This window comes from Gopherus evgoodei, chromosome 7 (genome assembly GCF_007399415.2).
Source record: "Gopherus evgoodei ecotype Sinaloan lineage chromosome 7, rGopEvg1_v1.p, whole genome shotgun sequence".
Taxonomy (NCBI): domain Eukaryota; kingdom Metazoa; phylum Chordata; order Testudines; family Testudinidae; genus Gopherus; species Gopherus evgoodei.
This window is the reverse complement of record NC_044328.1, coordinates 9,878,188-9,892,758: the sequence shown is the minus strand read 5'-3', so window position 1 is coordinate 9,892,758 and position 14,571 is coordinate 9,878,188. Positions and strand designations below refer to the sequence as shown.

Below are 14,571 nucleotides of genomic sequence, written 5' to 3'. Positions count from 1 at the left end.
ATGCTCAGTACCATCAAATTCCATTAGTGTCCATAAATTCTGAAGGTTCTCAGCACCTTGGAGAACTGTGACCCTGCTCATAAAAATGTTCTGTTTTTGTTCCAGCATGAAACAAAAGCAAATGTCAAGACTTCAAAAGTTGCCTCAAAACAGAATTGATGTCCTCCAGTCAACTCTACAAATTATATCCTCAGTTACACCCAGGTAACTCCAGTCAAGGTTGATGGGGTTACACAAGTAGCATAACTTAGCTTGCAGCATCTTTATTACCAGTGATGATGCACAAGAACCCATCTTGACTCTCAGAGACTAGATAGAGTTTGCGGGACTGGTATTTAAAAGCCAACATAGTCATTTTTACTTGTGAAGTAAGCAAGTTTGATATGATATTAGTGACACAAGATGAACAGAGAACTCCACAGTATGAATTTAGTTGAATCACTCTGCAGAGTAGAATCACCCATTAATGTGTTAGATAGAATCACTTACCTTTAGATCCAAGATCTTTCTGTCACATATTGTGCAGACGTGTGGGAAGTGAAGAGGAGCTATGCCGTGAAAGTCATTTAGTTCATGAGGCTGAAGTGATCTCACTGACAAATCAGATGTTTTTGTGGTCAACTCCTCATTCTGCCTCATTCGGGAACTACTGAAAATTGGTTTACTATTGTTAAGTCTGTGGAAAGGAAGTGTAGTCCCAGCACCAAACTTTGTGTCAGGTGTCGGTTCTTCAGGGTTGTACAGTTCATTTCTTATTTCATACTGCTGACCTGTGGACGGCCACAAGTTGCCACTGACCATGAGGTCAGCCTTGTTCTGGCTGGAGAAATTAGGAGTGTTTTCCCACTGGCTATTTGCACCTGTGTTATGTACCACAGGGCCTGCTTCTCCCTTCTGACTCACAGTGTGATGAGCACTCATCTGTGGCTCACCAGAAAAACCCAAAGATTGTATTCCTGTTGGATGTTGTCCTTTAGAATTGGGGCCATAGAAGTCTTTCTGAAATCCAGGCTGACTGTCTTGTTTTAGTTGGCTGGAAGGACCAAAATGACCTTCATACGGTACCCCTCCTGAGGAGGAGGAGCCTGAGTGAGACCCACTGGTCATGAAGTTGTGCTGATTGCCCTGGCCTGCATCAGCTGTGTATACTTGAGGGGCAGACACATTTTGTTTATTGTAGTCATAAAATCCTCCCGCAGCAGATGAGTGGCCTGTCTCATTGAGACTCATAACTACAGCTGGTTGGCTGGATGTCTGAGCCATTACACCTCCAAAGGGGTGCATGACAATAGAATTTGGGTTTTGATTCTGTATGTTCCCAATAGGCCCCATGCTTCCTCCTGGTACCGCTAAAGCTGGATTCTGTGCTGGAAAAGGTATTCCACTAGATGGAAATCTAGTATTGGCGATCACAGGTCCTTGCTGAGGTCCTCCGGCATGCCCCTGGGGAGTGTTAATCATGGACGGATGTCTTAATTGATTAAACAGTGGCTGAGACATGGCCACTTTGGAGAGAACTTGATTCAGAACAGTTGCAGCTGCTGTGTTGCTGGTGACTGCTGTCTGAGCCAATTTTAGCCTGTGCAGGGTAAGCTGGGCTTGTAGCTGAGCGAGCTGAAGACTTGCGGGAGAAGGAAGCAGTGGATTTGGAGCGCTGACAGAGAATGGATTTTTGTCCAGAAGCTTGGCCGCACTGAAAAGGAACAGGAGATGGTTTCGTTAAATTAATCTAAAAGTTAACAGCAGCCCCCCCTTCTTACCATAATGGGACCTGGGTTAAGAAGCTACATTTTCTAAACTTGTGGAGGGCGAGATGGTGGTTTATGACACAGCAGTAAGCCATCTCTCTTAAGTGTCTAGTGCCATATTCATTTCAATTAAAATGTCATTAGGGAGATCAGTGTTGCAAAGATGGGAAAAAAGCCACATGTTTATCTAGAGTCTGATCTAGGGTTGCCAACTTTCTGATTGCAGAAAACTGAACACCCTTGCCCTGCCCACTGCCCCGCCCCTTCTCTGAGGCCCCACCCCCACTCACTCCATCCCCCTTCCTTCAGTCACTTGCTCTCACCCACTCTCGCTCACTTGCTCATTTTCACTGGGTGGGCGCGGGAGGGGGGTGAGGGCTCTGGCTGGAGGTACAGGCTCTGGGGTGGGCCCATAAATGAGGGGTTCATGGTGCAGGAGGGGGCTCTGGGCTGGGGCAAAGGGTTGGGGTGCAGGGGGGCGGATGAGGTCTCTGGCTTGGAGTGCGGGCTCTGATGAGTAAATAAGGACTGTCCCTATGTTACAGATGGAAAAACTGTGGCAGGAAAGTCAAGTGGCCCACCAAAGTCAGGAGGGAAAGCTACAGTCAGAGCCAGGATGAATGGATGATCAGACAACTCCTCTCCCTTGAAATAGCTGAGCTGTCCTAGGAGTCTCTCTCTCTCTCTCTCACACACACACACACACACACTTCTGTGAAGTCTGCAAATTTTAATCGCAAGGGATGAAATAATTCTACAATCTCACCAGATCGAAATCAAGGTCTACGTGATTTTCACCCCAGCCAATGTTCATCATATACCCTTGTTTAAATAACTTGAATGAGACTCCTAATGTGAGTACGCTTATGCATGTGCTTAACAGCTTGCAGGAGTAGGGCTTCAGTGGAGTGCGTTATTCAGAGCTGGAATGCTTCACGATACAGGGAAGCCTTCAGGAGAGTTGTGGGGGTGGGAAAGGAGGATACTTGATTAACTTTAATTAGAAGGCTCATCCAAATGTAAGGGTGGTATGAAACAAAAGGCATAAAGGGAGCAGCCCAGAGAGAAGGTTGGAGGGAGAATATGTAGAGGGATGTTATGTTCCCGCACAGCCTAGCCCCATGTAATAAAAATCCATAAAAAGAAAGCTAAATACCACGCTGAACAAAAGGCAATAGGGTGTTAATTGAATACTCACGTAAGGATATAAATTACACAAAAAAACCTCTACATTAAAATATTGTTAAGGTTGCAAAGTCAAGCACTCAAAAGTTAGGAAAGGTCAGAATTAAGATTGCTTGTAGAAACTTAACTCTGCCCCATTGTATATATGCATTATGACGCACTTTAGCTACACAATCGCTATTTTTATAAAGAACCACGGCTGCCTGGGATCAAGCAGGGGGAGAACTGAAAGCACAGGACAGTCTCACTGCTTTCAGTTCTTGTGCCCAGCACTAGAACAGCTCCCAATAGGAAGGAGAAGCAATTGCAGGAAAAGTCCTGCTCAGCTCCACAATGCAGCATGCTCAGGATTTTCATGGGTGCACCACAAGGCTTCTCTCTGTCCCCATGGTAACCCTCCTGCTACATTTCACATCCTTCCTCTGAAACATGGAAGCACTAGAACTTTTCCCCAGACAGTTGTGTGAATTTTAAAACACTGGCCAAACAATGCATTTCCCCCTAAATTTGGAAAACAGCTGAACTGTATTTGCAGAAACGTTAAAACAAAACCACAAAACATCACCTCTGTCTATAATGACCATCCTGTGTGCTTCCAGGAAATATGCACGATCTCTGGATGAGACTGCTCGGTGGATGTGCATAATATGGCATCCTCTGGCCACACTCCCTCTATAAGCAGTGCAAGCCCCAATTTGGACAGAGCTGGGCCCTTAGGGTCAATAGACTTGGGCTGACAGAGCTCACACTGGATCTCTAAACATTGTTATCTAGACAGTGCTTTGATGTGGCAGCTCAGGCTGGAGGTTGGGTTCTGAAGCCCACCCCCATGGGGGTGGGCTTCAAAGTGCTGACTACACAGCTTCAAAGTGTTGTCTACACAGCTATTTTTAGAGAGATAGCTCTGATCGTGCTAACCCAAGCCTGTTGACCCAAGCTGGGAGGTTTGCTGCCAACTAGACATACCCTTACAGGCCCATAGCAGAGGAGTGGTTGCATCTATTTTCCACCTCTGTCATGTCACCCTCTTTTCCTTGCCAGGGGCTTCTGCTAACAAACACCACAGATAATCCAGGTGGGTGAGGTAATATCTTTTATTGGATCAACTTGTGTGGGTGAGAGAGACAAGCTCTCGGGAGAAAAGATCAGAGATGTAGCCGTGTTAGTCTGGAACTGTAAAAGCAGCAGAGAGTCCTGTGGCACCTTATAGACTAACAGACGTTTTGGAGCATGAGCTTTCGTGAGTGAATACCCACTTCGTCTGCACGCATGCATCCAACAAGTGGGTATTCACCCACAAAAGCTCATGCTCCAATAAGTCTGTTAGTCTATAAGGTGCCACAGGACTCTTTGCTGTTTTTGAGAGAAAAGATATTACTTCACTGACTTTGTCTCTCTAATATCCTGGGACCGAGAGAGCTACAACAACACTGCATACCACAGATAATCAACACATTTCAAATGGCTGCTCATTCTTTCAACCACTACGCACAGTACTAAGCTGTTGAATAAGAGGAATCCTGTCCAAGACTCATTTTATCTGCACTATAAAAATCTATTAAGTTTTAATTTCAAGGCAAGAACTAACCATCAACTGCAATGCAACATTTGCTGTTAATAATTGGCTGATTTATAAAGATGTAATTAATTTTGATGGCTTGTCAGTATGCGACATTTTAAAAACACAAATTAGTAAAACATCTGGTTAAATCTACAGTACAACTAAAAGAAAATAAATGGGTTTCATATTTAACATTAAATGTCCATTAGCAACTGCAGGGCACATCTGTTTATAGGGATATCAAACAGTATTTCATTATGCAGCAACAGAATTCGCTGTCAGTAGAATAAATGCATATCAGCAGACTTCAGCTCTCTAGTGTCTTTTGTTTTATCTTATAGTGGTTTTACTTTCCATTGCTCATTATCTGACCTGATTTGATGGTAGTGCTTCCTACAGATTCGTTTGCAAAAGGAAGTTACCAGGAAAGCATGGTCAAAATATGATGTACATACAAACAAACCCAATCCTGTGAGAGGCTAAGCACCCACAAATCCCAAGCGGATGTCAACAGGATATGAGGTTGCTCAGTACATTGCAAAATCAAGCCAATTAGCAAAACTGTATTGCTTTAGCATGCAATGCAGTGGTAGAAAACTAGCATACGTTGTTATTACCACCTGAAAATTAGACACACTATTATGCCTAATTACTTACTATGAAAGATATATTGTGTAGCTAGCATCAGGAATATCCTTATTTCTGTTATGCTATGTGGGATTCACTAAAATCAGAATTGTTTTTTCATTTCTTAGCTGCTAGTCCATCCTGTATACTGTAAAAGCAATAAAACTCTTTATAAAAATGCTTTATGAGCATAAAGATGCTTTGCCTAGTAGTTGGAAAATAAAAACTTGAAGGGTTTGTAGTTCCACTTATAATTCTTTGAGATTTTGGAGATCCAGATGAATACTATTTCTAACAGTTTAATCCCAAGGTGCTGAAAGGACATACAATAGCACATACCCATCAGAGAAGCACAACAGCTGCAATGGCTTTGTAACGGCTCCTATTGGCCACATGGAACTAGTTCTCCGGGGAGACGGTAAAACCATTTGTCTCACATGTTATCAAACCATGCCCCAAAAGCACCGGGTACTCGATGTGCCATAAATATAGCAGTTAACTGCTAACAGTGCCCCACAGAAGATTCTACACCGTAATGCCCTGTTATAGCAATTCTCTATCCGTGGGCTGCATGACATTTCAAGGTACTCCGTGGAGCTTGCTTTTGTCAAATACTTGTGAAGTATTTGTCCATTTTAAAGCTGGACAGGAGGGGAGACACAAGTGGACAGCAGAGATCGCTGCCTGGTGTTGCTCTGAGCAGCAACCTCCACTCTCCCTCCCCTTGTGGGGCCACAGATCAGGGGAAGGGTCCCAGAGCTGAGGCTGCTGCCTGAGCCCAAATGTCTACCCTGCAATTTTATAGCCCTGCAGCCTGAGCCACATGACCTGGGCCAGCCAGGGGTGTTTTATTGTAGTGTAGACATACCCTCTGTGTCTGTCTGCAGAGCTGGAGCAGAGAGAAGCCTGAGTGAGATTAAGTCGCCAATCAGCAGCAGCTGCTGCCATCCCTACCTAACACTGTTAGCAAGTGAAAACATGAAGGAAGGTGCAGGGGAGGGACATGGATTGCAAGTTCATTCGGACATTGGCATTTCTAGACTTCGGAATGCTTCATGTTGCAACCTTAAAGTTCTTTTAACAAAGTTCCCTCCTCGCCTCTGCCCTGCTGAGTTCCTACCCCCTCGCCTTCCTTAACGGGATATTTTTAAATGCAGCCAAGCACTGTAGCTAGAACTGGGAAGGTGAGGCACTTGCATCCGGGCTGGGAGGAGGCTGTAGATTAGGAGGCTGAGAGCAGCTGTGTCTCAGACAGGATCTCTGTATTTAAAGAGCAGTTCATGGTAGGAAAAAGTTTGAGAACTTGTGCTCCCCTATGTAATATGGGACCTAGGAGAGGTTATGGGACCTGAAAAATGTATATATAATCATTTTAAATGTTGTTTCTCTATTTCTACAATCTGAGCAAAATATTTACATTTATGACTAGTTCTTGCCAGCACAATTTTACAGTCAACTCCGAGGCACAGATTTAACCAAATATTGAAGATTTTATAAATTGTATAAAGATTTTGCTCAGCAAAGATATTTTTGATTAGTAATGCACCCTATTTGCACACACACACATGGACAAAACAATCCATCTCCTACACGTTATTTGTTGCTGCCAGTATTGCCAAACTTAATTGTTCAAAAATCATGAGATTGGAGATGAAAAACTAATAGTTTTGGGGATTCTTTTTATTTCCCTTCTGATTTTTAACATCTGGGGTATGCAGGTCACATTTTCCATTTTTTTCCCTACAACTATGAGGGCTAGAAATCTTTAAAGGAAAAAAAACCAGAACAATCCCCAAACCAAAAAAATGAAAGCTCTGATTCTCACATACACATTCACATGACTCCAGGAGCTGAGGCTTTAAGAAACACACCAAATATCATGAGATTCACAATAAAATTCCAAAAGCATGCACAACTCGATTGCTACTATTTATTTCAACCAATCTGTTATCTCTGTAATCTTTAGCGTCCAGGAACAGACAGTATCACAGAGTTGTCTGTAGTTAGTATCTGAACACCTGGATTAGTTGAATAACCCCATCTCTGAAAGCGATGAAAAGGCTAAATAGAAAACGTCCTTTAGAAGACTCGAAGAATATGTTGATTGCTTATTCAAAGCCAAAATTGTTCATAAAGTGCGGTTTAGTAAATTACCTTTCTATTCTATTTTGAATTACACTTGTGGAGTGATTTATTTGGATTATGCTTGCTCATGCATATATTTGGACTGTTGCACCTGGTGTGAGATTAAATAGGGTAGGCAAATGTACTGTGCTTCAGAGGTGTGCAAAATTTAATGTTTTGTGGAATTCCGTATGAAAATTTATTGTCTTCTTTAATTATGCATATGAATCTGGCATTACATGTAATTTTGTTGAGATGACATTTTTTCATTGGAACATTGAGAAAACATGAATTTGTGAAAATTTCCAAGGTAAAACTGTTTTCATTTTTATAATATAATTTAAAAATGTGCATATTTTAGCAAAGTTTTCTGAAAATAATGATCCAGTTTAGTGCATAAAAATAAACCAAAACAACTTGAAATTCAGGAGTATGCTAAATATATTTCTATTTTTGATTCTGCACTACTCTACAGTTATGATAATTTATAACAGCTGTGTATGCAAGAGTATGCTATTTTTGGTAAATTACAACTTTTGCCTGAATCAATTTTTTCTAACACAGCAAACAAACTTGCTGTAACTGTTCATTGAGGACTATGTACATGGTGAGTTTGATGACTTTAAAAAAGCCATTTTTGAGTTATCTGAACACAAAACATTATATTCTGTTAAAAGTAAAAAAACATATCTTCTCCTCAATGCTTCATTAGTTCCAAAACAGCTGGACTAATGTTCCTAAACTTTTAAAAAAAATATTCACCATTTGGCTGATGGAGCAAACCAAAAAAAAAAAAAATAAATCCAACCCCATATTATATATAAAGAGCTAACAAAAATCAATACGGTCTTAGGGCCAAACCTTGCCTTCAAATAAATGTGCACAACTTTAGCAATCTTCCATGAGCACTTTGGGCACATGAGGGCAAAATCTGTCCCCTAGAATTAAAAGAGCTCCACAACCATACCTATAACAGTGCTGCGATTAGGGTCACAAGTACAGCGATGATAAATCCAAGTAATATAAAACAGATTAACTAGTAAAATCAAGGTTTATATTCTTTTGTTCTTCTAACCCTCCCCAAAAATGTAGGGTTCAAATTCATTGTTAAATAAGCTCACCACTTACGTCAATAAGGATACGTGCTTTGGTGGAAAAGCGTATGGGGAAACATTTTTCTTCCATTTGAATTATACTCCAGGACCCTTTTTTCCTCCAGAGCTCTACAATAATATTTTCTTTGGTTTTTGCAGGAGGATTTTCTGGGTCAGAAGATTTTTGGACATTTGCAGAAGGGAGAGAAGGGAACTCCACCTTTATTATTTAGGTTCTGAAATCCTATGCAGCAGAAGGTTTCTTGCTGAGCTTTGGTCACAGTAAAATCAGCTAATTATAGGGGCACTGAAAATCTGACCTGCTTTAATGCATTTAAATGATGGGGCCATAAATCCTTCAGAATCCAAATTCTATATTAAAAGCCCAACATTATGTTACTGAGAACTTAAAAGAAAGCATTAGCCAATGCTTACATGGGACCTAGACAGAACAGTCATGTGTGTTTGCCACTGGGGGCAGTACCCTTATCCAGCCTGTTACACAAAGCTAACCATTCAGTGGAGAATGGAATGCAAATACTCACTATTTAATCACACAGCTGTAATGGCTGGGATTTTCAAAGCTGTCTAAGGGAGTGAGATGCCTGACTCCCACAGCAAGCTCTTTAGCCTCCCAGGTTCTATCCCCCACATGGTTTCTGTTTATATGCATCAGCAGTTCTTTACACTTATAGTTGTAAGACAAAAAGTTGCGTCTCATCTAATGCTGCTGAGATATTTCTTATTAACCAGTCAAGTTTATGCAGCACAGGTCTGGGAGTGGCTTATCGGGGAGAACAGACCTTGCAGAAATCAACTAAATGTTTTGTTTTCTTTAAAGAGAGTTCTGTTCAATTTGACTGGCTCAAACCATGAAGCTACTGTCATGGATCACAAGCCAGGGCAGTAGCATAAAAACAACAAAGCAAGGGGTGTGGCATTCAGAGTGTGTCACTATTTTGTTCCCTCATGTTTGATTTACATTCACATTGATGCCAGCACCTTCAGTTTTGCTCAGAAAATGTTCTGTGTTATATGGCATCTGTTTGCGGTGCAATTTCTAGGTACTGTAATAACTGGTTTTTCTTTATAACTCTCTCATGTAACACCCTCCTTCCATTTGAGTCAGAGAAGTTAGAGATGGAAAAGATACTGTTTAGGCAAAGCCAGCCCCTTGTAAGTACAGGATATAGTGTCTCTGATAGAGAATGTGTCAGATATAGAACAGATACTCCATTTACTCTTGAATACTGAAGTGACGTTCATTGTACCACTTTGTACCATTTTTCTCAAAGCAGTGTTGCATGTACTGTCATAGTGTTTGAGGACTATTTTGTAAATATGGATTAATAATATGTAATAATCATACCAATTCCCCCTATTCTGAGAGACTGGCTCTCATCATCTGTGATGCAGGTTCAGGGACACCCATACCATGGGGCTGCATCCCTGACCATCTTGGCTAATAGCCATTGATGGACTTATCCTCCATGAACTGATCTAATTCTTTTTTGAATCCTGTTATAGTTTTGACCTTCACAACATCGCCTGGCAAAGAGTTCCACAGGTTGACTGTGTGTTGTGTGAAGAAATACTTCCTTTGGTGGCAAGAGGCCATTCAGAGTTGCACTGCAGAGAGCGGAACACTTCTCTGAGTACATAGTTTTGTTTTACAAGACAAGACGGATACAGAAGATGGAGGGGTTGAACCCTCCAGTGACATTAAACCTGGAAGCTAAGAATTTAGCTCAGGCATGGAAGAACTGGAAAGAGGAATTTAATCTCTATGTCGATATCGCTAGGGCAGATAAAGCGGAGGCTGTGAAAGTCAAACTGTTTTGTTACCTGATTAGAGAAAGGGGGAGAGGGATAAGTGAGATTCTGTGGGCAGAATTTCCCCGAGCTCAATGCACCGTAGAAGCAATAATGGTCTGGTTTTGATAGTCACTGTAATCCCTATAAAAATGAAATGGTGGAAAGATACAGTTTCTTTAGTTGGAATCAAGCAATTGGGGAGGGTAGAGATAAGCAGAGCAGCAGTTTAAAAGTGCTAGCAGCCTGTTGTAACTTTGGAAATATTAAAGACTCGCTGATAAGAGATCGGATAGTGTGTGGGATACAAAACTCACAAGTATTAGAGCGGTTCTGGAGGGAAGCTGACTTAACTGTAGAGAAAAGCTTGGAGATATGCAGGGCTGAAGAACTGTCCAAGGAGAGGATTAGAACCCTGGAAGGACAGTCAGCAAAAACTACACATGCACTACATAAGAAACAGAAATCAAAATCAGATATGTATCAGAGGGGTAGCCCTGTTAGTCTGGATCTGCAAAAGCAGCAAAGAATCCTGTAGCACCTTATAGACTAACAGACGTTTTGGAGCATGAGCTTTCGTGGGTGAATACCCACTTTGTCGGATGCAAAATCAGATCCAACATCAATAGATGACAATGGTACAGACACATGCATGTATTGTAGGAGAAAACATGTAAGACAGAAAGAGAAGTGCCTGGTTTATGGGGAAAAAATGCCATATCTGTGACAAATTTAATCATTTTGCAGCCAAGTGTTTGTCCAGAGAGAAGAAAAACAAATCCAAGCTACATACAATAACTGAAGAGAGCAACAGTGGTCATGAGGACATTATGTGGCTGACCCAACAGCTGGTAAACACAGTGCAAGGGGACCCTAGTGAGCATTAGAAACAGTTGTATGCAGCCATGTTATTTGGGAGGAAAGCGATACTGTTTCAATTAGATTGTGGAGCAAGTTGTAACATTATCCCAACCAATCTGGTGAACCCAGACATATGTTGGAAGAGACTAACCAGCTGTTAACAATGTACAACCTTACCACTTTAAAGCCCATGGAGAAACGTAAAATTAAATTAAGAAATCCAAGGAACACAAAGAAATACAGACTGGATTTTGTGATCATAGATGACGAGAAAGCAGTACCACTTCTGGACAGCAAGGCCACTGAATCTATTAACTGGATAAAAGCACAGCTCCAGAACATAAAGAAAGGGATATTGGGGGGACTGAAGATAAGTTGGATGGTATTACCTGGGACCAGGAGATGATACAGAGGGAGTATAGACATGTGTTTCAGGGAGGTGGATGGCTAGATGGTGTTTATAAAATAGAGATGAACACCAGTGTGAAGCCAGTTAAAATGCTAAAAAAACCAAGAGTACCTATTGCATTACTACAGCCACTGAAAGACAAACTGCAGAACCTACAGAATTGTGGAATTATACAGCCCGTAGAGAAGAGCACAGACAGGATAAGCAGTTTTATGGTGGTAAAGACATACAGAAGACTGAGAATATGCATAGACCCACAGCCTTCAAACCAAATTTTAGAATGGAACCACTTCCCTCTGACTACAATTGGGGACCTATTACCAGATCTGTCTAAAGTGAGACTTATTCAAACATGTAATGTAAAAATGGATTCTGGCACATCGAACTGGATGAAGAATCATGTTACTTGACAACCTTCGCAGCTCAGTTTGGGAGATACCAATGATTAAGGACGCCAGTGGAAATCAGTCCTGCACCACAGGTGTTGCATAGCAGATTGACCCAAGCATTGGAGGGCCTGATGGGAGTCCACACAACAGCAGATGATGTTCAGACAGTGGCAGAGGGTGATAACTCAGAACAAGTACAATGAGATGACGACTACAAATTACTACATTTTATAACAGAGATGCAAAGAAAATAATACAAAATTGAACTTAGACAACCTCAGAATGAGAGTAACCAACATTTGACATTTGCTGATCTCCAAAGGCCTGAAAGTAGACCCAGAGAAAGTGAGGGCAATTAGAGAAATGTCAAGATTCAGCAGTGTTAAAGGAGTCCATAGATTCCTGGGAATAGTCACATATTTAGCACAGTGTTGCAGCCATCTGTTTGAGAGTTGCAAGATCCTGAGGCAGCTGACACACTGAGAACCCTTACAGGAGTGGATGGACCAACACAAACAAGCATTTTGGAAAGGAAAAGAGATGATTGGGAAGGCTCCCATTTTGAAATATTACAATACAGGGGAACCTCTGATTCTGCAATGTGATGCATCCAAACTACCATGCTGCAAGGGGACAGCCTGTTGCGTTCGCAAACACAGCACTGTTTGTGACAGAGAATACCTGTGCTCAAATTGAAAAAGAGTTGTTACCAATACTCTTGGGAATTGACAAGTTTCACCAATGCACTTACGGTTGCACTGCGGACACACAATCTGACTATAAATCTCTCAAGTGCACTTGGTGTTGGGAGACACGTTGATCCATACATACATACCAGAACCCAGCAAAGAAGTATCCATAGAGGCTGAGGTGGAAACAATAAATATGGTACTTATCTATCTTCAACGAAAGGTGGCAAGAGATACAGAAAAGTACCGAGCAAGATAGAATACTTCAGACATTGAAACTCATGATCCTATAAGGATGGCCAATGACAAAAGACCAAGTACCTGACAGGGATAACACCATTCCTTCTGATAAGAGACAAATTGTGTATACAGAATGGCTTTATATTTTGGGGGAGAAAAACCAGTTATTCCAGCAGCTTTTAGGAATGAGATTATGCACAAAGTCCATTTGTCACATTTGGGAATTGAAGGTTGCTTCTATGATCATTTTAGACTACTTTTCTAATTTCTGGGAGATAGTCTATTTACCAAACACAGGGATCCAGAACTGTCATATGGAATATAAAAGCAGACTTTGCATGGTGTGTGATACCGGACCTCATGGGTGCTGATAACGAACCACGGTTTGTTTGAGGAGAGTTTTGGAATTTCAGTAAGGACTAGGGATTTTGATCATATAACATCTTCACCAGGGCATCCTGAAAGCAATGACAAAATGGAATCAGCAGTAAAAAGTGCTAAAACTGTTGAAAAAAATGAAAACTGCTGAGGCTGACTCATATGTAGCACTACTAGATCACAGAAATACTCCCTCGCAAGGCCTAAATTGAGGTCTAGCCCAAAGACTGATGCACTGTAGAACTAAGACATTCTTGCTGAGGAGCGGAAGGTTGTTAGTATCAGGGTACTCAGGTGCTTCACTTGCTGAGCTGCAGAGAAACCAGCAAAAAAGACCAGTGTTTTACCACAGCAGATCCATGAGAGATCAGCCATATCTGGAGCCAGGTGACAAAATGCATATGTAATCATTAACAAAACAGGATTTGTTCTAGCACAAAGCCACTGTGTTTCAACCAGGAAACCAAAGATCATATCAATGGCAAAAGGGCAATGGACAGTGAGGTGAAAGCATATGCACCCCAGGAAAATAAAGGAACCCTGGACAACATGTTTTAGGGTTCTAGAGCAGGAGAATCCTGAGCTACAGTTGTTCAAAGCAGACAATGTCCAGGGCATACCAGAGGAAAGACAGGAGGAAGAAGGTGTTTCAATGGAGACCCCAGCAACACCAAGCCTAGAGACTGTAGTTGACCAGACTGGAGGAAGAAAGCACCGGGGATCACCAGTGAACCATACTGTACTAGAGGACGGTGGATTGTAAACAGACCTGCTCATCTGAGGGATTTTGTACGATGGACTTCCAAGTTGTACGGGTACATAGGCTAGACAAACTGATCAGGTGATCAATGCAGTAACCTCAAGAGTGGTCAGCATCTGAAAGGAATATATGCATTTATGTTATCAGTTATTGCCGAGGTGTGTTACAGTTTTCTTGAAATGAGAGGGCATGTAACAATATCAAAGTGCTAGCAGACACTTTCAGGCAGCATACTGTCTCCTGAGGGGAATCGTCTGGAAATGACAGCTCCTGGGGAACTATCTGAGAAGCCATATTTTAAGCAGCCACAATAAAGCTGGAGCTTGTGAATTAACCCTGTGTCAATATTAGGTCTTCTGTGGCAGAAGGTCCAAACACAACTAAGTATAAAACAGGGATGATGCCTCTCCCACAACCTCTCAAAACAGGCTCATAGTACTGAGTAGGGCTTTGTTTCTTTTAATGGCTCGCTTCCTACATCCCATCCCCAGAGGAAGACATGCTGCTGCTTTCTGCGGGCTACGTCCAGTTCTGCTCCAGTTGGCTGTCAACACCTCTTACTCAGAATGTCTCACCGCCGAGAGAGATTGGGTGCAGGGTGTGTGAAGAAGGGGTACCAAAGAGTGTTACCTCACCCCAACCCCATTGCAAAGGTAGAGTCCTCAGAGCTATGAGGCACAGGGTATGAGAGACA

At 41.9% G+C, this 14,571-nt stretch overlaps 1 protein-coding gene across 1 annotated transcript in view; it reads right to left on the bottom strand.

Moving 5' to 3' along the window:
• The window catches only part of RBM20 (RNA binding motif protein 20), a 77,368-nt gene that overhangs the window by 38,036 nt on the left and 24,761 nt on the right, over window positions 1–14,571 (bottom strand). Inside the window, exon 2 of the mRNA XM_030568859.1 lies at window positions 490–1,693. Coding sequence (XP_030424719.1) covers window positions 490–1,693 — 1,204 coding nt within the window. The remainder of the gene's footprint in view (window positions 1–489; window positions 1,694–14,571) is intronic.